This window comes from Balaenoptera musculus, chromosome 3 (genome assembly GCF_009873245.2).
Source record: "Balaenoptera musculus isolate JJ_BM4_2016_0621 chromosome 3, mBalMus1.pri.v3, whole genome shotgun sequence".
NCBI classification, from domain to species: domain Eukaryota; kingdom Metazoa; phylum Chordata; class Mammalia; order Artiodactyla; family Balaenopteridae; genus Balaenoptera; species Balaenoptera musculus.
The window spans coordinates 29,410,548-29,436,643 of NC_045787.1; the positions used below are offsets into that span (position 1 = coordinate 29,410,548).

At 38.4% G+C, this 26,096-nt stretch overlaps 1 protein-coding gene across 9 annotated transcripts in view; it reads right to left on the reverse strand.

Annotated features, from left to right (window-relative positions):
• Nucleotides 1-26,096, reverse strand: part of CPLANE1 (ciliogenesis and planar polarity effector 1) — a 132,890-nt gene that overhangs the window by 11,741 nt on the left and 95,053 nt on the right. For 6 of the 9 annotated variants that reach the window (XM_036846416.1, XM_036846408.1, XM_036846411.1 and 3 more), the window contains 8 exons: nt 23,872-24,021; nt 20,412-20,442; nt 19,495-19,626; nt 14,341-14,506; nt 12,250-12,308; nt 11,621-11,788; nt 10,451-10,578; nt 7,190-7,279 (listed from right to left, as the gene is read on the reverse strand). In XM_036846416.1, the coding sequence (XP_036702311.1) occupies nt 7,190-7,279; nt 10,451-10,578; nt 11,621-11,788; nt 12,250-12,308; nt 14,341-14,506; nt 19,495-19,626; nt 20,412-20,442; nt 23,872-24,021 (924 nt within the window). The remainder of the gene's footprint in view (nt 1-7,189; nt 7,280-10,450; nt 10,579-11,620; nt 11,789-12,249; nt 12,309-14,340; nt 14,507-19,494; nt 19,627-20,411; nt 20,443-23,871; nt 24,022-26,096) is intronic. The other 3 variants (XM_036846409.1, XM_036846415.1, XM_036846412.1) reach the window with 3 other exon arrangements.

Consider the following 26,096-nt stretch of genomic DNA (forward strand, 5'->3'; position numbering starts at 1 on the left):
TACAAGCAACTCTATGCCAATAAAATGGACAACCTAGAAGAAATGGACAAATTCTTATAAAGGTATAATCTTACAAGACTGAACCAGGAAGAAATAGAAAATATGAACAGACCAATCACAATTAATGAAATTGAAACTGTGATTAAAAATCTTCCAACAAAAATAGTCCAGGACCAGATGGCTTCACAGGTGAATTCTATCAAACATTTAGACAAGAGCTAACACCCATCTTTCTCAAACTCTTCCAAAAAATTGCAGAGGAAGGAACATTCCCAAACTCGTTCTATGAGGCTACCATCACCCTGATACCAAAACCAGACAAATATATCACAAAAAAAGAAAATTACTGACCAATATCATTGCAGAATGGAGATGCACAAATCCTCAACAAAGTACTAGCAAACAGAATCCAACAACACATTAAAAGGATCATACACCATAATCAGGTGGGATTTATCCCAGGGATGCAAGGATTCTTCAAATCAATCAATGTGATACACCATATTAACAAATTAAAGAATAAAAAGCATATGATCATCTCAATAGATGCAGAAAAACTTTTGACAAAATGCAACACCCTTTTATGATAAAAACTCTCCAGAAAGTGGGCGTAGAGGGAACCTACCTCAACATAATAAAGGCCATATATGACAAACCCACAGCAAACATCATTCTCAATGGTGAAAAACTGAAAGCATTTCCTCTAAGATCAGGAAGAAGACAAGGATGTCCACTCTCGCCACTCTTATTCAACAGTTTTGGAAGTCCTAGCCATGGCAATCAGAGAAGAAAAAGAAATAAAGGGAATACAAATTGGAAAAGAAGAAGTAAAACTGTCACTGTTTGCAGATGACATGATACTATACACAGATAATCCTAAAGATGCCACCAGAAAACTACTAGAGCTAATCAATGAATTTGGTAAAGTTCCAGGATACAAAATTAATGCACAGAAATCTCTGGCATTCCTATACACTAAAAATGAAAGATCAGAAAGAGAAATCAAGGAAACAATCCCATTCACCACTGCAACAAAAAGAATAAAATACCTAGGAATAAACCTACGTAAGGAGGTCAAAGACCTGTACTCAGAAAACTATAAGGCACTGATGAAAGAAATCAAAGATGACACAAACAGATGGAGAGATATACCATGTTCTTGGATTGGAAGAATCAATGTTGTGAAAATGACTATACTACCTAAAGCAATCTACAGATTCAATGCAATCCCTATCAAATTACCAATGGCATTTTTTTACAGAACTAGAACAAAAAATCTTAAAATTTGTATGGAGACACAAAAGACCCCGAATAGCCAAAGCAGTCTTGAGGGAAGAAAATGGAGCTGGAAGAATGAGACTCCTTGACTGCAGACTCTACTGCAAAACTACAGTAATCAAGACAGTATGGTACTGGCACAAAAACAGAAATATAGATCAATGGAACAGGATAGAAAGCCCAGAGATAAACCCACGCACCTATGGTCAACTAATCTATGACAAAGGAGGCAAGGATATACAATGGAGAAAAGACAGTCTCTTCAATAAGTGGTGCTGGGAAAACTGGACAGCTACATGTAAAAGAATGAAATTAGAACACTCTCTAACACCATACACAAAAATAAACTCAAAATGGATTAAAGACCTAAATGTAAGACCAGACACTATAAAGGTCTCAGAGGAAAACACAGGAAGAACACTCTTTGACATAAATCACAGCAAGATCTTTTTTGACCCACATCCTAGAGTAATGGAAATAAAAACAAAAGTAAACAAATGGGACCTAATGAAATTTAAAAGCTTTTGTATAGCAAAGGAAACTACAAACAAGACGAAAAGACAACCCTCAAAATGGGAGAAAACATTTGCAAACAAATCAGTGGACAAAGAATTAATCTCCAAAATACATAAACAGCTCATGGAGATCAACACTAAAAAAACAAACAACCCAATCAAAAATGGGCAGAAGACCTAAATAGACATTTCTCCAAAGAAGACATATAGATGGCCAAGAAGCACATGAAAAGCTGCTCAACATCACTAATTATTAGAGAAATGCAAATCAAAACTACAGTGAGGTATCACCTCACACCAGTTAGAATGGGCATCATCAGAAAATCTACAAACAACAAATGCTGGAGAGGGTGTGGAGAAAGGGAACCCTCTTGCACTGTTGGTGGGAATGTAAATTGATACAGACACTATGGAGAAGAGTATGGAGGTTCCTTAATAAACTAAATATAGAATTACTATATGACCCAGCAATCCCACTACTGGGCATATACCCAGAGAAAACCATAATTCAAAAAGACACATGCACCCCAATGTTCACTGCAGCGCTATTTACAATAGCCAGGTCATGGAAGCAACCTAAATGCCCATTGTCAGATGAAGAGATAAAGAAGATGTGGTACATATATACAATGGAATGTTACTCAGCCATAAAAAGGAACGAAATTCGGTCACCTGTAGAGACGTGGATGGACCGAGAGACTGTCATACAGAGGGAAGTAAGTCAGAAAGAGAAAAACAAATATCGTATATTAACACATATATGTGGAATCTTGAAAAATGGTACAGGTGAACTGGTTTGCAAGGCAGAAATAGACACACAGATGTAGAGAACAAACGTATGGACACCAAGGGGAAAAAGCAGGGGTGGGGTGGTGGGATGAATTGGGAGATTGGGATTGACATATATACACTAATATGTATAAAATAGATAACTAATAAAAAAGAAAAACAAAACAAAACAAACAAAAAAGCAACAGTAACCTCTAGGACAAGAGAGTCCAGGGAGGAGAGGCCACAGAAAAAAAAAATGGAACTCTGGAGAAGTTCCAAGTTAAAAGCTGGATGAACTCATAGAGAGCTGGGCCTTCCTTGCCTCTCTCTTATGGAAAATCTTGTGGAAGCTTCACAGGAGTGATATTCTCGGCATCACCACTCGCGCTGCACAGCTACAATCCGCCTTTGGGCACAGGCATCAAGGTAAGTGCAGTAGCCACACATTATGGCCCCCTTCCTCCTTACTGAATATCAGTATTTGCTGAAAAGAAACATTCATCCCAGCTCGCGCCCACAGGCAGCTTAGCGCATCGGCCCATCGATAGCGCTTCTCTGCACGAGGCCTGGAGGAGCTGGCCCCACCTAACACACTTCATGTTCCAAAGCCAGTATTACAGCACATTCTACCCCTACCGGGTGACCTGAAGAAACACCCGAGATGAGTGTATATGTGGGGTATACGATGGGAAGTAAACTCAGGTCCCAACAAGCAGGCCTGTGGCTCCTTGAAGAGGGGAAGAAGAGGTAACAGAGTGCTAAGGTTTGGGCCACCTGGTCTTTCATCTCTCTACCAACCTCATGTGTTAAGGATACCTCCAAGAAATAAGCACCCCCCCACCCCCAAATAACAGCAGTACACATTTTGGCATTTACTATGGGCTATGCACACTACCTACATTCAGTCCGTTGAATTACCAGAGAGCCCCAGGACCTGGTCATCGGTCTTCTTACACATCTACATCCTCCCTCACGGACCTCATCTAGTTCCATGGCTGGAAATACCTACATGCTGACAACTCTCAAACCTGTATCTCTAGCTTCATAGTGCAAACGGCCTTCTTGACACCTTGCCTTGGATGTGCAATAAACATCCCAATCTTAACATGTCCAAAATCAAACTGTTAATTTCTGCCCTATTCCGGGAAATGCTCTATATTCCAAATCGAATGACTTCTCCCCATTTTTATTATTATAACCCTAGTCCAAGGAATATCTCTGTGCTTGTCTGCTGCCTTCTGTTCTTTTTCTCCCACATGTTCTAAAATGTAAATTATATTATCTCCCTGCTTAATTCCCTCCAATGGAGTCCCACTGGATGCAGAGTAAAATCCAATCCAGGCAATCTATCAAGATTGCCTCTGTAGCAGGGCTTTGAACTTGCTCTTCTCTCCGCCTGGAACTGTTCTTCCTTATTGTTACATGATAACCCCCTTTTCAACATTCAGCATCTTCACTCCAATGACACCTTCTCAAAGAGACCTTCAAGGTCTCCCGTATCTTATTTTTGTGCTACTGTCTGTGTTGTTCCTGACTAACAGTGCCTGGTAAGTAGCAGGAGCTCAACAGACTGCTGCAGAATAAATACTCTTCATGAAAGTCCTGTGGGGAAAGAGTTACTATCCCCATTTTGCAAATGAGGAAGGTGAGGCTTAGAGAGGTTATGTAATTTGCCCAAGGTGAGAGAGATGATCTATGCCCAGAACCTGAGCTAATATGTTAACTTTCTGTTCTTTTGGGTGAGGGAAGAATAGTACTTGGAGAGCTCTTTTGGGTAATCTTCACATCTGTAAGTGAGAAACAGGTCTATTTATCTGGATCCCCAAGGCAGCAGCTTTCCAATAGCTTGCTTCTTGGATTACAGGGAGAAGGGTGGCAGTACAAGAGGGCTTAGGGATTCTTCTTTTGATTAGCCCCAAGGGTCTGAAACAGAAATAAGGTTAACATCATTCTGTAGCACCTGTGGTCACCACTTTAGAATCCAATGTGAGGACTGTGCTCTAGTTGAAAAAGGGCTTTTTTTTCTGCTATTTAAAGACACCACTGAGTATTTTGGTGTGTGACTGAAAGTTTCATATTAAAATAATTATTTCAGTAAATATTACTAAGGAACAAGTTTTGAAAAACTGTGAAAGAAAAAATATCTATGAATGCACAATCAGAATGCACATATGAACACACTGTATTTAAAAAAAAAAAAAAACAGCTGGTAAAACAGAAAAGGTTGAGACTGAGGATAAAAAGAAGAGAAACCAACAGGTAGTTAAGCAGCATTGTAACTACAAGGGCAGGCTGTCCCTCCAGAGTAGATGGAAACAACGGAGGCGGGTGCTGAGGTTGTTCCTTTGAGTCTTCCAGGTATGGTAAGAGATTAGCAAAGACTGTGACCATTAACTAATCCCACCCCTATCTCCACTGCAATTAATTTGGTATCTAATCTTTGCTACTCTTGTTTTGTCAAATGAACATAATTACTGCCATCTAGAAAGAATGACAGATCATCACCAAGTCGGCTGATACTAAGGTTAATAAGCCTACATTTTAGGGTAAACTTTTACCTATGGGGTATCTACAAACCTTGAGAGGCTATCACTGGCTTTCTCTCACCTTGCTTTACACAGGGATGGCTTTGTAATTTCCTTCGCTTCAGATCAAAGTGCATTTCTCTAGATTTATTTGGGATATCCAATTTTGAGATAAAAATACAATATGAAAAAAATTCTGTGAAACAGTGCATGTGCAAAGCTTCTCCAGGTGGGGTGTTCCTACCCCAACATGGCCAGGGAAAGCTTTCTAAGGTCAAAGGTAAGTGATATGTCAAGAAGAAACCCCACAGTGGAAACTAGTGGGCAAGAGCACCAGCTTCCCCTAAAGTAGCATCTTCCTCTGTAAGAGAGTGAATGCCGCCTCTCAGTTTCTTTATTGCCAAACAACTCTATAGAGTCTTGCCTGAGGAATCTGAAACTGAACAGTAAACCTGCATCCATTAGTTCCACCTCCCCTAGAAGAAAACCCTGCTCCTCCTCTTGCCCAACCTGTGTCAATTATTAGGCCACAGTCTAGACAAACACCCAAGCTAGAAACCTGGAGTCATACTCTCAGAGGCTGGACCCTGGACAATGAAAGAAATACGTCTCTTTGCCTTTATATGGGCAAGGCCTAATGCTAGGTCATAACTCACTTCAAGAACACAAAACCCGGGCTTCCCTGGTGGCGCAGTGGTTGAGAATCTGCCTGCCAATGCAGGGGACACGGGTTCGAGCCCTGGTCTGGGAAGATCCCACATGCCACGGAACAACTAGGCCCGTGAGCCACAACTACAGAGGCTGCGCGTCTGGAGCCTGTGCTCCGCAACAAGAGAGGCTGCGATAGTGAGAGGCCCGCGCACCGCGATGAAGAGTGGCCCCCGCTTGCCGCAAATAGAGAAAGCCCTTGCATAGAAATGAAGACCCAACACAGCCATAAATAAATAAAATTTTTTAAAAAAGAACACAAAACCCTGAGTCTCTGGAGGCTTCATAATACAATACAAAGGTACATATAATTTCAGTTATTTTTAGGGGTAACGTATTTTGGGGCATTTTATCTGTTAAACATTGCTCCATATTTGCTTAGAAAAGAATAAAAAGCTATGGGGTATTCTAAATTAGAAAACATCTTAACAAAAGATTAAAATGAGAGACTTTGAAAGAAAACAACTAGCCTGGGATTATAAAATTATAAGCACAGGAAATGATGCTTCTAGGACTCAAATTAATCCCAGTAACTGGAGGCTTGGGTTTTAATGCATACAATGGGGGAAAGTATGGAAAGGACCGAGTAGAATTTCTAGAAGGTATAGCCATGGACATTAAAGCTTGATAAATGAGTTAAATAGCAGATTAGACACAGCTGAAGAGAGATGTGATGTAAACTGAAAGAAGAATCTGCAAAGAAAGGAGACAGCAGTGGAGAGAGGCATAATAACAGGAACAGATTAATTCACACCTCTCATCATTTTTATGGTATACATGAATTAGTGTTTTCATCATTATTCCCATCAAATTTAGTTCTTTAATTCCATAGATACCTCACTGGATTAAATGAGATCATGCACATAAGATGTTAATACAATGCTTGGCATCAAGTAAGTTCTCTATAACTGCTAGCTGTTCTTTCTATTGGTCTAAGGGGATTTGAGCAGGCCACTTGGCTTCTCTACACCTCAGCTTCCTCAGCTGTAAGATGGGGATAAGAGTTGCCCTGACTATCTACCAGGGTTGTTACAGACAGCTAATAGGAGGATGAATGTGAAACTGTTTTTTAAATTGTGGAGAGTAACAGCAGTTGAGGGGTGGGCTCGGGGAGATGCTGGGGACTGAGATAATGATGTATAATTTCCCTCTCTCTCCATCAGAGCAGAGCTAATTGGGCCAAACGTATGGGTCTGTGTGCTCCATGGCTATGTGATCACAGCACCTTCCTGAGTACTTGTTTTTATGTTCAGCACTGTGCTTATTAAGCCCATTACCACCACCTAGCCACACTCTTCATACTGAAATCCGTATCTGACATTTCTAAGAGTGATTTATGATTTTAAAATTTTTAGTATTAAGCTCAAGAACTTTCTAATCTTTATCCCATACCTTTTCGGATGGTAACTGGAGACTGCACAGCCTTTCTTACTGCCACTTTGGCTCCACCAGCTTTCCTCTGTATGGTAAAAGTAGCAGTTCCTATAAAGACAGGCGAACTTCTTTAGCCTTCCATATGCACCTTTCATGTTGTAAGTTCTTTGAGGACAGAAATCTTCTGCTTAGTAGGGGCCCAATAAATGGTGGTTGATTTGAACCAAGAAAGCAAAACAAAAATGCAGATGAAGGAAGGGAAAGTCTACTTTGAGACTTGGTATCCTTATAGCACAACCACGGACCTTTCTCATATGGCAAATGTGCCCTGACAACATCTCTGGCAACTGGAAAAGCCAGGCGTATAAGCCTATTTCCAGTAAACACCTAGACAAAATGCGAAGAGAATGATCAACTAAGGTTTCTTAAATTCCAGGATTAGTAGCAACCATTTACTGTTTATGTCATGCAAAATGTTTTACTTATGATCCTCAACAGCTCTATCTGGTAGGATTTAAAAAACGTATCTGAGAGCACAAAGTAAGCGGTTATATAGTCCTCATATATTGTTTTCGACAGAATTAAACACAAAACAAGCAAAAAAAAAACAGAAAGAAAACCCTTAAATTTAACAGTTTGCGCGCGGGGCTGAAGAAGTTAGGCAAAAACTGTATACTGCTTTATAGAAGACAGATAGTTGGGACTTCCCTGGTGGCACAGTGGTTAAGAATCCACCTGCCAATGCAGGGGACACGGGTTCGAGCCCTGGTCCCGGAAGATCCCACATGCCGCGGAGCGACTAAGCCCGTGCGCCACAACTACTGAGCCTGTGCTCTGGAGCCTGCGAGCCACAACTACTGAGCCTGCGCGCCTAGAGCCCGTGCTCCACAACAAGAGAAGCCACCGCAGTGAGAAGTCTGCGCACCACAACGAAGAGTAGCCCCTGCTCGCTGCAACTAGAGAAAGCCCGCACGCAGCAATGAAGACCCAATGCAGCCAAAAATAAATAAATAAGTTAATTTAATTTAATAAATAAATAAATAAAAGACAGCAACATACAGTCAAACTCAAAGAATTTTCAGGAAAACCTCTTTCACAGAAGAACTGCAGGGAATTTTTAAATCTTGATGGAGCCTCACTTCCCACCTGTGCAACAACTGAACTTGCCCCGCGGGCTCACGTTGTCTGTATCACTGACTGGAGGAGCCCGGTTTCTCCCACTGCCGCTGGATGTTGTCAGGGGAATGGCTGGGTTCTGGACGTGGCAGAGGCAGTCAGGGCGGTCAGTGTGTTCACACTCCCTCAAGTTGCCTCTCCTACCTTTGCCTTAGAGGTCCAGGAAGCTGAGTGACAGGTCGGCTCAGATAATAGTTAGGCATATGGTGTTCTATGACACAGTATAAATACTACAATACCTGCCCAGTAATGTTCTTGAACAATAATTAGTTTATAAATAGCTATTTTTAAGCAAAAAAGCTAAACAGCCTTTTTTTCCCATTTATCCAGTTATTCAATTATTTCATTTGTTCAATGCGAAGCGGTAATACAAGATGTAGGGAGTGTTGCTACCCTCAAACATTTAGTCTATCCTGGGACAAAACCAAGTTTATAAGTAACTACAACATAAGACCTGTTGCAGTAGTGCCTCAAGAGGGGCAGAAACACGTGACTGAGGGTTCAGAGGACAAAAAAAATAACTATGTTAGTTACCAATGCTACTATTTGTCTCTAATATTCACAACTACCATGCAAGTTAAGTATTAGCCAGTTTAAAAATGAAAATATGGATGTTAAAATTCATTACACTGGGTTGGAAGAGCTAAAGAATTAAAATTAGGGATGTCTTCCAAGACACGGAGGGGAGGCATTTAAGGTATAAGGGAAATTTTCAAGGCAGGAATGGGAGCACACAGCATGTGTCTGGAAAACAAGCCTGCAAGTGCTATGGGTCATCCGGATTATATGCGGAAAGGAGGCTAAGGAGGCAGAAGCGGAGGACACCTTAAAGGCCAGGGAGAGGGTGTGGACTCATCTGTGTGGGGTACGGGTCACTGAGGACTTCTGAGTCCCTGGGCAGCAGCAGCACCTCATCAAGCACAGCTCAGCAAGGACAGGTAAGGGGACCACAGAGGGCCAAGGCCTCAGCCCGGCCAAGTGCAAGGTAACAATACAGGCCTGACATTGGGCAGGTCCAAGGAAAAGACATATTTCCACATAATCCAAGACTTTTCCATCTGACATTAAGAAACCATGATTGAAGTATAAAATCTTTTCCAATTTTGGATATTTCTTTTATTTAATTTTGGTAAATGTATCAGGTATAAAATAAAACTTAAAAAAATTTTTTAAATGGTTACTATTTTGAAATTCTAGTTTAAAAAAGAACAGTGTTTTCTTATTATAGTTCATCAATCAAAAGCAAGAGTTAACCAAACTATAAAGTTTCATCAAAAAGACTGCAATATATGGATACTTCAATTTTCTCAGTTAACGTGCATACTAAAGTTCAGGTTCTAGGTGTGGAGGCTCTAGACCCAGACTGGGTTTAAATCTAGACTCTACCACTTCCTAGATATCTGATCTTAGGCAGTTATTTCAACTTTCTCTGCACTGGCCTTCTCTTGTTTAAAATGGGAACATAATAGTACCTTTCTCGCAGAGTTGTAATTCAAGTGCTTAAATGGAACCTGGCACATTAGTTATTATTATACATTCTTAGCTGTATATATGTATACTACATGTTAACTATGACTATACATTTTTAAACAAATAAGTATGTTTTACTTTAGTAATCAAAACCCAAATATGACAAAATAAACTAAAGGAAGGCTAGTAATGAATAACATACTATATCTTCAAATGTGGAAAAGAATATTCAAAAAGGGTAAAAACGATATTATTTCAACCTGCACCTGTTCTATTCCTACTCTATGATATATCCATGCTGAAATCTATCAGAACTTGATTTGTAAAAATGCCTACATCTTTAGCCACACAAAAGAAATAGATTCCCAAATAAGTCATATCACACAGAATTGACTGTTCAAATTCTATTACAAAAAGGCCATTAGTTTAAAAAGATCCCTAGGGTCTTCTCATTTCAAAGCAATAGAACAAAATCCCAGTACCGCTAACTCTTTATCAATCCCTTGCATTCTGCTGAAATAGAAACTGCTTTTCACTAAGATTTACAACTTTTACTAATGAAAACACAACTTTGGAGACAAGAAAGAATAGGTCCAAATTACACAAGATAAAAAAAAAAGTTTTCAGTCTTACCACATGGCCAAGGTGAGCCTTGAGTTTGCCCCAAAGGTCTCCCCTTTTGGGTATAACTTGGTTTGATGGATATATATCTGACTTTTCCAGGTCTATGTATTGGAAAATTGTGATCATGTCGATTCTCTCTAAAGTAGAAATTACACAGTTATTGTAATAGAATCTTCTATCAGTGATAAACTACAATATTTCAAAAGATGTAAATTCCAGTTCAGATTAATACATTCATTTTGTACCTCAGTGATGCATTTAGTATATAATTCTCCTCATATCTCAAACTTAACTCATTTTTTTCCAAAGAAATTGTTTTTATCTCTCTATCCATTTCAAATGCTCTATACATTTGGCAGTTATTTATGTATTAAATACCATGCATTATTCTAGGAAATATTCAAGGAGAGTCTCTGCTCTTTTTATTACACCCCAAATGACACACACACAAGTAATCTGATTACGTCTAGCTTTGTGTCGGGTAGCATTTCCTCTAGGCTCTTAAGTTACATGATTATGTTTACAATCCTAATCAATTATTTTGTCAAAGGTGGTAATTTTTAACAACACTATACTGGCAGTTCATTTCCTCCTTATGAGTCATTAACAAATATAATTCTGTGTTTGTTTGCCATATATAAGAAACTTTACACTTGGGTACTTTTCTTTAGTATCTATGTTTAATTAATTCTTGCCTAATGAACTAATATCCAAACCTAATGCAGGTCATTAATTTAAGAAGAAACATATAACAGTATCTACAATTGAATCAGCAATAACTGGGTGGGAAGAAGAGGAAGAAGTGGTAAGCTGGTGATGACTGTCTGTTTCTACAAGAATGGAGCCAAGTAGAGAAACAGGGGAGCAGTTAGGAGGCAAATTACAGAAGGAATTATTAACAAAAACTACAGAAAAGAAGAAAACAGGATTGAATGGATATAAAAATTGTATTAGGCATACAGAAGTGCTTTGTTATATCTTAATTAGAGATTTAATGCCAATTTTGTCTTTTTCCTTGGTGATTAAAACTAATGAAGACCTCATAATTATGGCACCATTTTCCCCTTCACTTCATTATCATAATTCAGAACAAGTCCACTGAACGTGAGTCACAACAGCGCTTCACACTTATCACGCTTGACATAACCTTGCCAAATGACGTGCCAAACCTTGTCTTACCCTCTTGGAGAAAGGGAGCGTTGCCTTCTGGGAATTTGAGCAGGTCTGGGTTTGTTAGGCAATGGTTTCTGTGCAGTTGCTGGAAGCTGTACTGATTCAGATAACAGTTCATTCATCAGACTGTATGCTTGTGAGATTCGACGACTATAGTGGTCAGAGAGTAGCAGTCTTTAGAGAAAGAATTAAACATTTAGTAAAAGAGTCACTTTCAGTTCATATTTCTAGAGGGAACATAGTGTTCAAAGACCACCTAGCATTTATTTTCTTCAATGCATTTCAACACAAATTCAAATTTCAGATTTCTGAAAACCATTAGGAGGTATTATTAAAGGCATCTGTAGTTATGGCCTTTGGGGTATTTTCAAAATGCACATACATATCTGGATTGGGAGAGGGAGGGGAATAGCAGAAATAAGGTATAAAAATTGAATGGAATAAATAATATTTGAAAGCAAATTCCAAAAAAGGCTATTGGAGTCTAATTATTTTCCTTGCAGTTAGCTCCCATAATTTTCTGTTTATCAACAAAAAAGGGACTACTGTGCAAACCAGAATCCCTAAGGCATTATCTACGGCCTCGAGTGAGCAAGCAAGAGAGAGAATGATCAGGGTGCAACCACCAAACTCACCTGTCTTTTTCGTGCTTCATCTTTTGTCTCAGCCTGATTTCCCTTGAGGTCATGTAAAACTGCACAAGAAATAACCAGTTAGTTCATTACTGTTCAGTTCAAATAATTAAACCATTATGACCCTTGGAAAACATGAAAATTCCACTAATATGTTTTAATAGGAAGTTAAAACATAATTTTGTTATTTAGGAAACAGTACAAAACACTGTCATATTTGATGAAGCTTCCTACCCCAGCACAAAATATGAAAATGTTAAATTAAAGCATCATGTAATTAAAATAAAATCCAATTTAATAAATGGAATGCAAAGTCTATTTTAGTAGTTAAACTAATGTATTTTCTCAAAAGGAGAGATCCTTATCAGCTGCATTTAAAATGGAAAATAGGAACGTTTTAAGGATGGAGACACCCACACTTTGTACTCTGTCTTATGATTAATCTCACCAAGAGCTTGGTTGATAAAAGCAGAAATGAGTCAGACATTTAAAACCATCACTTTAATGTTTTAAAATGTTTACCAGAAACCTACTATAGTGGGTTCATTGTGACTTGTAAACTCTTCAAAACATGCACCATGGGGTAAACTGGCCAACATCAGCTATATATGTCTTATTCCAGAACATTAAGAGTTACTGTTGAATTACTAATGAGGATAAGTCCTTTCACATACAATGGATTCACTTTCTCAAGGTCCTATACAGTAGTCAACAATAATTTAAGGTCTTACTGATTTCTGATAAAAATGAAAACGAAAATTTTAATTACATTAACCCCTCACTAGTTCCATACCTTTACCCAAATAGAAGCTAAAAATAAACAATTATCTGCGATACTGAAGATGTCACAAAGTCTATGAACAAAACAGTCCCAATGCCCTCAGAGTTCATTTATTCTAAATTTGGATACAATTCTAACCGTCTGGGGAATCTGCTTGGCTGACAGGGAGGGCAATACGCAAACTCACCCTCCGTGGGGTGGAAGAGCACACATATACACACACACTGTAAGATTCTGGTCTTCGAGTAGCCCTGAAGGTCATTACCATGTCCCCAGAGCTATCAACAAAATGTTATCTAACATCAGCATGCTCTCTCCAGACACAGGTAAGTAAATTACACTCTTTAAATAATAGTTCACCTACTTTTGCACCCTTTGGTGCTGAAATGTGACAACCTTATCTGGAAAATTCACTTACAGAATATGTTCCCCTCATGATGCTGAAAAAAAATGAAGTGCTATTATATTTTATTTCAGATGACAAAGTAAAAGATAAACTATAATCCAAGTGTAATCTAAATGTGAGTTTCACAGTTATGTAATCATCAAAGTAACATTGCTTTGTTTCACCTTCTGAAGAAAAACACTTCTGACCTGACCATGGTGATGTCCATAGTCAGGGCTCAGGAAACGAAAGATGACAGTTTAAAGGACAGTTGAAACACACACACAGAAGGGCCACTGTTCTGTTGGTTCATAACTGGACCATACTTTAATAGATTTTTCTGTAGATAACTTATGGAGAGAAAATTGATTTTTAAAATAGCTTTACTACACACACAGTTGTTCAACTGCCACTGACTTTCATTGAAAATTAAGGGAGTGACTCTAACTGGTCACCCACCCCCTCGACCTCTTCATTCGGTTAAAATGCTAGAGCCACGGGACTTCCCTAGCTGTCCAGTGGTTAAGACTCTGTGCTCCCAATGCAGGGGGCCCGGGTTCAATCCCTGCTCAGGGAACTCTATCCCACATGCAGCAACTAAGAGCCCGCATGCCGCAACTAAGACCTGGCACAGACAAATAAATTAATTAATTAACTAATAAAAAATAAAATAAAATGCTAGAGCCATAATTAGCCTCAGGGAGAAAAAATAATTTAAGATAGTTCAATAGAACATGGTTTGTAGAATTCCCTGCTACATTTTGTTAAGGTAATTTCTTAACTTTTCCAGACTTAAGTAAAATGCTGACTTTTCTATCAAATAAAAAAATGCATCCAAATTATGTTAATCCTTTTCTTGAATACTTGCCAGGAAAAAAATTACAGATATTCTGTGATAATTCCATTACCCTGGATACCGCAGACTTACTGGGTTGCTCCTGGGGCAGAAAGGATGATGTTCTTGCGCTCTCTTCTCTGCTAGCTGAGTTAAGTACTCTGCCATTCTTTCTTTTCGTTTTCTTTTCATCCAGACTTGAATCTCTTTTCTCTCCTTCTCAGTTCTTTGTGGACGTCTACCAGAGGAATGCTGAATCCTAAGAAATTTAACCAGCAGGGCATCACTTGATGTTAAATTTGTTATGGAGATAAAAAGTATCACAACTAAATACTGCTTCTTTGGACAGATTCTGCCCCATCTTGAAGAGTCATACACTCATGATGTCTAATCAACTTGCTACAACCTGTCCCCTGAAATCCACTGACAATGATCTCAGGTCACTGACAGCCTCTTCAGTCTTCATCTTACTGCACTTCTCTATAAATTTGGCACAACTGGCTTCTCCTTCCTGCTTTAAACTCTCTCTTACCTGGGTCTTTCTCTAACTCTCAAAACACGATGCAGCCTCTTAAATTGGTGCCTTTCTTCTCTGCTCACCATGAAATATTAATGTCTTTAAAGGTTCTGGTTTGGATTTCTTCACTTATAATCTATTTCTGGACTATCTCAATCACTTCCAAAACTTATACTACAGAGATGACTTCTAAACTGATGCTTCTCTGGATCTGGCCTCACGTTCCTGCCCAGGCCACACCTCCCAAGGGCCGACCCGAGCTAATGACCGAGCATGGCAGGGATGTTGTGGCTGGCCCCGATCTACAGAGACAGGACTCCTCTGATGGGCGATTTTGGCATGATGTCTCACCACTGATCCAGCTGAAACACGCTTAGAGCTATACTATACTCTGGGATTGCTTACCCAACCCTCTCTCCTTCACAGGCAGCAGTCAGAACTGCATTGGGGTCTGATGCCTCGCCCCACTTCTGATTTTTCCCTTCACAGGCATTTCTCTCAGTAAATCTTTTGTACATCTAATCCCATCTTGGCTTCTACACAAAGAGTACTGAGAGTGGCCCCAAAAAACAGGTGCTGTAGACGGGGATTTGGGGCAGACTCATCACCCCGTATGCGAAGAAGACATCATCGTAACTGGAAGATGCGTCATGGATACAGACGATATGGCTGATACTGAACACCTGCTTTCCTTCTGAGAGACTGGACTCTTTGTACATGCCAGGCAGAGGGTACCCTACCCAACCAGCCCCCAATGAATGAATAAGCCAAAAGGCATATGTATCCCAAAGAAGCGTTAGTAGAAGAGGCAGCCTTCATTCTATAAGGAACGAGTTCTTGGCCCAGGAAAGGCTACAAGGAAAAACATTTTAACCTAATGTTCCAAGGAAAAGCTATTTAAAATGTATTCTAAGGGTTCATATTTAGGGTAAAGTACTACGAAATAAATCATTAATCCTTCTAAGAAAAAATAGGATTAAATTTATGTTGTACTCAGAGTGATGAGACCTTGGGAAAACTCAAAGGATACAGATGTGCTGTATTAGTTAAATAAACCAGTCTATATATATTGGAGGAGGGGGAGGAATGACACATACACATCACAAAATGTATTTACAAAGAAAAAAATCTATTTTAAGCTTTGAATTTGTTTCTTAAAAAATCAGAAAATTAGAAATCAATTAGAAATCAAATACAGGAAAAACAAACTGTAAAAAACACAAATACATGGAGGCTAAACTGCACTGCTAAATAACCAAGAGATCACTGAAGAAATAAAAAAATAAAAAAATACCTAGAAACAAATGACAACAAAAACACGATGATCCAAAACCTCTGGGATGCAGCAAAAGCAATTCTAAGAGGGAAGTTTATAGCAATTCAAGCTCACCTCAAAAAACAAGCAAAACCTCAAATAAACAATCTAACCTTACACCTAAAGCAACTAGAAAAAGAAGAACAAAGAAAACCCAAAGTCAGTAGAAGGAAAGAAATCATAAATATAAGAGCAGAAATAAATGAAATAGAAACAAAGAAAACAATAGCAAAGATCAATAAAACTAAAAGTTGGTTCTTAGAGAAGATAAACAAAATTTATAAACCCTTAGCCAGACCCATCAAGAAAACAAGGGAGAGGACTCAAATCAATAAAGTTAGAAATGAAAAAGGAGAGATTACAACTGACACTGCAGAAATACAAAGGATCATAAGGGACTACTACAAGCAACTGTATACCAACAGAATGGACAACCTGGAAGAAATGGACAAATTCTTGGAAAGGTGTAACTTTCCAAGATTGAACCAGGAAGAATTAGAAAATATAAACAGACCAATCACAGGTAATGAAATTGAAACTGTAATTAAAAATCTTCCAACAAACAAAAGTCTAGGAAGAAATGGCTTCACAGGCGAATTCTATCAAACGTTTAGAAAAGAGTTTTAACACCTATCCTTCTCAAACTCTTCCAAAAAATTGCAGAGGAAGGAACACTCCCAAACTCGTTCTACGGGGCCACCATCACCCTGATACCAAAACCAGACAAAGATACCACAAAAAAAGAAAACTACAGACCAATATCACTGATGAACATAGACACAAAAAATCCTCAACAAAATACTAGCAAACAGAATCCAGCAACAGATTAAAAAGATCACACACCATGATGAAGTGGGATTTATCCCAGGGATGCAAGGATTCTGCAATATACGCAAAACAATCAATGTGATACACCATATTAACAAATTAAAGAATAAAAACCATATGATAATCTCAGTAGATGCAAGAAAAGCTTCTCACAAAATTCAACTCCCATTTATGATACAAACTTTCCAGAAAGTGGGCACTGGGGGAACCTAACTCAACATAATACAGGCCATATACGATAAAGCCACAGCAAACATCATTCTCAATGGTGAAAAACTGAAAGCATTTCCTCTAAGATCAGGAACAAGACAAGGATGTCCACTCTCGCCACTCTTATTCAACATAGTATTGGAAGTCCTAGCCACAGCAATCAGAGAAGAAAAAGAAATAAAAGGAATACAACTGGAAAAGAAGAAGTAAAACTGTCACTGTTTGCAGATGACATGATACTATACATAGAAAATCCTAAAGATGGCACCAGAAAACTACTGGAACTAATCAATGAATTTGGTAAGTTTCCAGGATACAGCATTAATGCACAGAAATCTCTGGCATTCCTATACACTAACAATGAAAGATCAGAAAGAGAAATTAAGGAAACAATCCCATTTACCATCGCAACAAAAAGAGTAAAATACCTCGGAATAAACCTACCTAAGGAGGCAAAAGACCTGTACTCAGAAAACTATAAAACACTGATGAAAGAAATCAAAGATGACATAAACAGATGGAGAGATATACCATGCTCCTGGATTGGAAGAATCAATGTTGTGAAAATGACTATACTGCCCAAAGCAATCTATAGGTTCAATGCAATCCCTATCAAATTACCAATGCCATTTTTCACAGAACTAGAATGAGAAATTTTACAATTTGTATGGAAACAAAGAAGACCCCGAATAGCCAAAGCAATCTTGAGAAAGAAAAACGGAGCTGGGGGAATCCGGCTCCCTGACTTCAGACTATACTACAAAGCTACAGTAATCAAGACAATATGGTACTGGCACAAAAACAGAAATACAGATCAATGGAACAGGATAGAAAGCCCAGAGATAAACCCACGCACATATGGTCACGTTATCTTTGACAAAGGAGGCAAGAATATACATGGAGAAAAGACAGCCTTTTCAATAAGTGGTGCAGGGAAAACTGGACAGCTACATGTAAAAGAATGAAATTAGAACACTCCCTAACACCATACACAAAAATAAACTCAAAATAGATTAAAGACCTAAATGTAAGGCCAGACACTATAAAACTCTTAGAGGAAAACATAGGCAGAACACTCTAGGACATAAATCACAGCAAGATCCTTATTGACCCACCTCCTACGGTAATGAAAATAAAAACAAAAATAAATGGGACCTAATGAAGATTAAAAGCTTTTGCACAACAAAGGATACCATAAACAAGACGAAAAGACAACCCTCAGAATGGGAGAAAATATTTGCAAACTAATTAACTGACAAAGGATTAATCTCCAAAATATACAGCAGCTCATGCAGCTCAATATTAAAAAAACAACCCAATCCAAAGATGGGCGGAGAACCTAAATAGACATTTCTCCAAAGAAAATGTAGATGGCAAACAAATACATGAAAAGATGCTCTCAACATCACTAATCATTAGAGAAATGCAAATCAAAACCACAGTGAGGTATCACCTCACACCGGTCAGAATGGCTATCATCAAAAAATCTAAAACAATAAATGCTGAAGAGGGTGTGGAGAAAAGGCAACCCTCTTGCACTGTTGGTGGGAATGTAAATTGATACAGCCACTATGGAGAACAGTATGGAGGTTCCTTAAAAAACTAAAAATAGAACTACCCTATGACCCAGCAGTCCCACTACTGGGCATATACCCTGAGAAAACCATAATTCAAAAAGAGTCATGTACCACAATGTTCATTGCAGCTCTATTTACAATAGCCAGGACATGGAAGCAACCTAAGTGTCCATCGACAGATGACTGGATAAAGAAGATGTGGCACATATATACAATGGAATATTACTCAGCCACAAAAAGGAACGAAACTGAGTTATTTGTAGTGAGGTGGATGGACCTAGAGTCTGTCATACAGAATGAAGTAAGTCAGAAAAAGAAAAACGAATACCGTACGCTAACACATATATATGGAATCTAAGAAAGCGGTACTGATGAACCAAGTGGCAGGGCAGGGGTAAAGAAGCAGACGTAGAGAATGGACTTGAGGACACGGGGAGGGGGAAAGGTAAGCTGGGATGAAGTGAGAGAGTGGCATGGACATATATACACTACCAAATGTAAAATAGATACCTAGTGGGAAGCTGCTGCATAGCACAGGGAGATCAGCTCGATGCTCTGTGACCACCTAGAGGGGTGGGATAGGGAGGGTGGGAGGGAAGCTCAAGAGGGAGGGGATATGGGGATATATGTATACATATAGCTGATTCACTTTGTTGTACAGCAGAAACTAACACAACCTTGCAAAGCAATTATACGCCAATAAAGAGGTAAAAAAAAAAAACATAAAATATGGTCAATTTTAAATATTCTTGAACCATAAACATTTTAAGCACGTTAAAAATGAATTATTCAATGATTACCTGGAGATGCTCCTCGCCTGTTGTTCTGTTAAGCCAAGCTCTTCACTGGAAACTCCATCTTTTGTTATAAGGTCATTGATAATGTCTGCAATATCAGTCAGTTCACTCATCTGGAGTGGATCTACTGAAACACTTCATTCCCAAATGCAGTATGAGAGATATAAATCAATATCTACAACTTAATTACATTAAGCAAAAATGAACATGTAAAACTATGCTCTCCAAGAGTATAAATGAACACAAAAAATGATAAACATATAACTAATTTCCTTCTATTGCTTTAATTCCAGTAATCCTCAGTGGAAAAGCCTAATCATCAATAATTGATAACTTCATATGCACTCTCAAAGGAGCAAACATAAGGCCTAGGGGACAACTGGGACAACTAGGACAACAACCTGTCCTGCCTATGGAAATTTAATACATACGTAGTAAAAGAAAATGTAGCAAGTGTAAGCTACTGTATTCTAATTACCTATGCTGAACAGTAAGGGATACAATATAACAATCCTCAGTTTCTTAAAACAGGAGGCCCCACCCCAGGGCTGTGGACCACTACGCTGCTACCGGTCCGTGGCCTGTTAGGAACAGGGCCACACAGCAGGCGAGGTGAGAGGTGGGTGAGCGAGAAGCTTCATCTGCCGCTTACCACCGTTCGCATTACTACCTGAACAATACCCATCCTCCAGCCCCGACGTCTGTGGAAAAACTGTCTTCCAAGAAACCGGTCCCTGGTGCCAAAACGGTTGGGGACTGCTATCTTAAAACACCCCATTCCCAATGGGAATTACATTCCTTTAATCCACAAAAAATATATACTGTAGAAGTTTACATACATATGAACAACAAAATTTCCAGAACACATAATTTATACCTAACTTTAAGTAAAACTGTGAATTAATTCTTAAGATATTTACCTCTCAAATAATTCATCACTGTTATTCACACCTTAAAAAAAAGAAATATTACTATTAATAAAAATTTCAGGTCAGTTTTTTCTATTTTTGATTATTAACCTGATCTAGAAATTATATATATAGAAACTGAAATATTTTTAAACCTCCATTTGGTAGTGAATATTGTCTACATTTTAAGATTATTACTTTTCTATCCAGAGTACTCTGAATAATACATTTTAGGAGGTACAATCTTTCTTTGCTTCATACACAGTTTAGAATACTGGAGTGAGATTTACTAAAAAAACAAAAAACAAAAACTTCTGATGATCTAAAAGGAATACTTGTGGGAAAATATCTAATTTAACTACAAGAGCCTTTACTTGGAAGAATATGCCCCAAAGAGTAATTTTTAAACGTTGTCCAATATTAACAACACGTCTTTAAAGCAAAACACTTGGTCTACTCAATTTTCTGTATGTTTAACCCTCAAAGAGAATTGAGTTAATACAGGGAAAAATGTCCTGACATCTCTTGTCAAAAACACTTCCTTGTTAAGATTTTCTTATCCTAAGATAAAGCCACCCTGCCTCTAAGACTTAGAACATCCACATTTTTTTTTTTTTTTGGTTTAAGGCCCATGTTCATCATGTCCTATATTATATCATCCATGCTCACATGTTTTTAATATTAAAACAATTTTGCTTTCTTAAGCACATGTTGTTTTGTTTGTTAATCCTCAAATCAAGAATTTTACATTATCTTTGCTCTCAGAGTCTGGTCATTTGCGAGTTCTTCGATAATGGTGTACATATAGGCTAATGAGATATAAAAGATCTGACTAAGAAATGAAACGGATTCCTTTCATCAAAAGGCAGAGAAGTGTTATATTCAAATAACTACTTTTAAAAGTAGTTACATAGGAAGATTCTATCCTTACTTCATTTTCAAACCATTTTTGGAACTTGTTCTCTGGGACAGCCTTCACAATTTACTAAACACAATGGACCAGCTTCATTCCTTGATAGTCACAATTCCTTTTTTTAAAAAATTCCAAACAGTGACACTGAGCCTGATCATCTACTTCACTTATCAGAAACACCTCTGAATAACTTATGGCTGTTAACAAAAATTAAATCCATTCTCAGTGACTAAATTATTTGGCACTTATATGAACACTCAGAAGAAATTGCTAAGAAATGAAAGTCAATTTCAAAAGAGTAAATTTGAGCTATTTGTGAGCACCAGAAGTAAAGGAATGACTGCACATCTTTCCAAGAAGCCAACCTTGGAGAAGAAAACACCCATTAGGGCATCTAAATTCTGCACTTCTAAAAAAATACTAATTAGGTTTCTTTTTTAATTTATAATTAAACATTGAATACTGGAGAAAAAACATTTCTATTTATCCATCTTTACCTGTGTTATGACATTTACTGACACTTCTCCTTGTTTTTCCCTCTTGCCTTATAGTTTAAGAAGCTATTACAATCCTGAATGAATCATCGCCTTAACCTGGTACTCTCAATTTCTCTTTTCCTAGTACTTTCTTTTCTTCTACCTTTAAACATAAGAGTTTATATTTATCCCCAACTCGAAATGATCTTTGACTTCATTTCATTTATCTCATTTCTATCTTCATTTTTCTCATTTCCTTTTACTGTCAGAATTCTTAAGTTGCCTATACTTACAGCTTCTTGAGCCTGTCTTCGTCCCCAACCTGCCTTCTTCTACCCTTGATATTACACTGAAAGTCCTCAAGTCCTTAAAAAAAACTCAGTCTTCATTCTTGACTTTCTGGTGGCTTGTGAAACTGTTAGCCACTCACTTTTTCTTGAAAATCCCTTTACCAGAGTCTGCTCATCCATTTCCCTCACTGGAGGCGGGGGCTCCCCTTGCTCTCTAATGGGTGGCATTTCACAGGTTGGTCCTCAGCTTTTCTCCTTTTTCCATCTTTCTTGCAGAAAACTGATGCACTCTCTAAGTCTTAACTATATAATTAGGTAAAAGGCTCTTACATCTGTTTTTAAGCCTAAAGCTCTCAGCAAGCTCTACTTCCTTATCAAAAACTAGATCCTAAATATGACATGGCCCTGCCTTAAATGCTACATGTGGTCCAAAGGTGCTCTAGAGTTTGGCGTTAAGACCTGGTGACATCCTTGCTCTTAGCCTGACAATGCTAACCAGCCATTCACGTTCTCCTTCCTTTCCAACCACTTAGTCGGTGAGTATCATCAGCTGCCTATTCAGAATGTCTCTTGTTTCTTCTCCTTTCCCACAACACTGCCCAGGCCCTCATCACGGCACAGGTCAGATTAATTTAACAGTTCACTAACTGACCTAGGCCTCCATCCTAGTCTTCCTCCTAACCTCCACTGCTCAGAATTTACCAATGATTCCCAAGTACAAAATGGAGTTTAGACTTCTCAGATACAGCTAGAACCCACTAGAGCCTCTTTAACCTCATTTCTCAATTCTCCCCCCACCCATAAGAGGGAAGAGGAAAGATACTGGTAACCAAGAACCTATAGGAATCAAACAGATTCTCAGCTAATTGCTCTATATATAGTACTTAATCTTCACAACAACTCTATGAAGTAAAAATGATTATCCCCATGTGATGATGACAAATACAAACAGAATCTAGAAAGAACTTAGAGAACAAAATTACAAAGTTTAAACCAGCTTCTTAATAGCTTTTGTTTAAATAACAGCAATGCCATTTAAAAATAGTATTTCTTAACTGATTATATTAAGTTAATAATGGTAATAAAACATACTGTAAACATTCAGTAGAATCATCATTATTGACCATAAATATCTGAGGGCAAAAAAAATATTTAAAGCCACTGTTAGTGGTCCAACTGTGATATTTAGTATGCCCTGCTATTTATATGACACAAAGTATTTGTTAGGACTAAGGAATAGCATTTTGAATTGCCAGCTCCAAATGAAATGGAATGAACAGTGGCACTGAACTTGTCTAAGGCTCAATATCCTCAACTGTAAAATGGGGATAATAATGGTAGCTACGTCACAGGTCAGGCTTACACCAGGGTCAATGCATGTAAAACAACAATGTCTGGCACATGGCAGAGGCTCAATAAATTACAGCTATTATTTTGTTTTCAAATCGAAACTATCATAATTGACAGAGTTGGAATTTCTCAATTTTTATAAAAATCAAATATTATAGTGTTATAGTATAATATACCAGTATAATGGTATAATATTTCAGTTGCTATGTATTTAACATTAATAAGTTACAGAGAGATATGACACATGCTTGCAGTGTATCTTATGAAGCTGACAAGATGACGTAGCTCTTCATGTGACTGGCACAATTTTTAACATCCCTTCCCTGAAACTTATAAGTACTGCAAAATCGCTTCACGAATCCTTCACAACTATATTCTTAGTAAGTACTCTTCAGTAAGAGTATTGGAAAATAAGAGTAAATGAAAAAAGTTAAGAACGATACCAGGAGAAGTCAAATTCTGGTCACTGGAAAGGCTGACAGCTGAATCGGCAGAAGGAAACACACAGGTTTTCTGACTAGGATGAGTTTCCGTTACTGAAATCTGTTCGTTGTCCCTTTGATCTTCTTTATTCATATGAGTCAGGAAATGCACTAATCCATAGTACATATTACAATTAAAAGAAAACAGTAGAAAAAAATCACGTGGGAAAGACATAGCACTTAGCTAACACTTCCACATGGCAACAGACACATTAGAAGTTTACAACATATTATTCTGATAGCTTTCTATTTACCCCATAATAAAATAATTTAATACAATATTTAAAATTTAAACTCCCTCATGGTAAAAAAAAAAAAAAAAAAACTATTAAAGTTACTGTCAACTTCAGAAAACACATCAGATTGACGTACAGTGGATAGGCCCATGCCCTGTTATAAAACAAAGAAGAAATGCTAAATTAAAAAAAAAAAACAAAAGAGATTCATACACAACCAAGACCTGTAAATAAAGAAATCTTCTGGTGCCATAAAACCAAAAGGAAGGGCTTCCCTGGTGGCGCAATGGTTAAGAATCTGCCTGCCAATGCAGGGGACACGGGTTCGAGCCCTGGTCTGGGAAGATCCCACATGCCGTGGAGCAACTAAGCCCGTGAGCCACAATTACTGAGCCTGCGCGTCTGGAGCCTGTGCTCTGCAAGAAGAGAGGCCGCGACAGTGAGAGGCCCGCGCACTGCGGTGAAGAGTGGCCCCCGCTCGCCGCAACTGGAGAAAGCCCGCACACAGAAACGAAGACCCAAGACAGCCAAAAATAAATAAATTAACTAATTAATTAAAAAAAAAAAAAATTTAAAAAAAAAAAAAAAAAAAAAACAAAAAACCAAAAGGAAATCAAAGCTGGGCAATAAATGGACAATGATGCCGGCATAGTCCACAGAGGAACAGAACACATGGTTTCTACAGACTGCAGTGAGGGGAACTGAGCTATCTTCCTATGGCTCAGAGTGCTGAAGGACAGTTCTGTCCATAAAATGCTGATAAGAGGGCTTCTCTGGTGGCGCAGTGGTTAAGAATCTGCCTGCCAACGCAGGGGACATGGGTTCGAGCCCTGGTCTGGGAAGATCCCACATGCCGTGGGGCAACTAAGCCCGTGCACCACAACTACTGAGCCTGTGCTCTAGAGTCTGTGAGCCACAACAACTGAAGCCCGTGCGCCTAGAGCCCATGCTCCGCAACAAGAGAAGCCACCGCAATGAGAAGCCCGCGCACCACAACGAAGAGTAGCCCCCGCTCTCCGCAACTAGAGAAAAACCCACACGCAGCAACGAAGACCCAATGCAGCCAAAAACAAATAAAATTTTTTTTAAAAATGTGGATAAGAAAAACTCTGCCCTAAAAGAGCAGCAAAGAAGTTTTCTATCTCCGTGGATAGTGGACGGGAGAAAAATAAAAGTCAACTCTGAGAAATAGAAACCCCTGTCTTGCTACAGGCAAATGTGGGATCTGAATTTATACTATCTATGTAGTACAGCAACTCCAAGCCAAAAAAATATATATAAAAACTTGTCCCCATTTTTTTCTACTTCAGTAACAGCAAGAAGTAAATATAAAACCACTCCAAAGAAAAACATATACAACCTAGCAGAACCCTGCCCCCGCAAAACAAGCTCATGATAAAAAATTAAAACTCACACAAAGAAACAAGCAACCCTGAGGACAGTATATAGGTTTGACAATTGAGAATATGCACACAAAAAATAAAATAAGCTGCAAGGGTATAAAATATTACTAAAATAATTAAATTGATGAAAGAAGGTATAGAAACCACACTAAAAGAACATCCAAAGAACAGATAGATTTGAAAAAGAAACAAAACTTCTAGACATTAAGAATGTAGTCACCAAAATTAAAATCCTACAGCAAAGAAGACAGAGCAGAAGAGAGAATTCGTAAACTAAGAGAGAGAGATCTGAGGAAACATCCTGAGCACATCATTGAGAGATAAAAAGGTGGAAATTAAGAAGTGATTAAAAGACAAGAAATAGACTGAGAAGTTCCAACATACCTGTAACAAGTGTTTTAGAAAACAGAACAGAAAGAATGGGGAGGAAGCAATACTCCAAAAGAAACCAGATGAAAAATTCCCAGTGTTAAATCTGCAAATTAAAGAATCATTCCTCCCAGGCCGGTCCCCTGTCCTCCAAAGCCCCCTCCAGGCGGCATGGGTC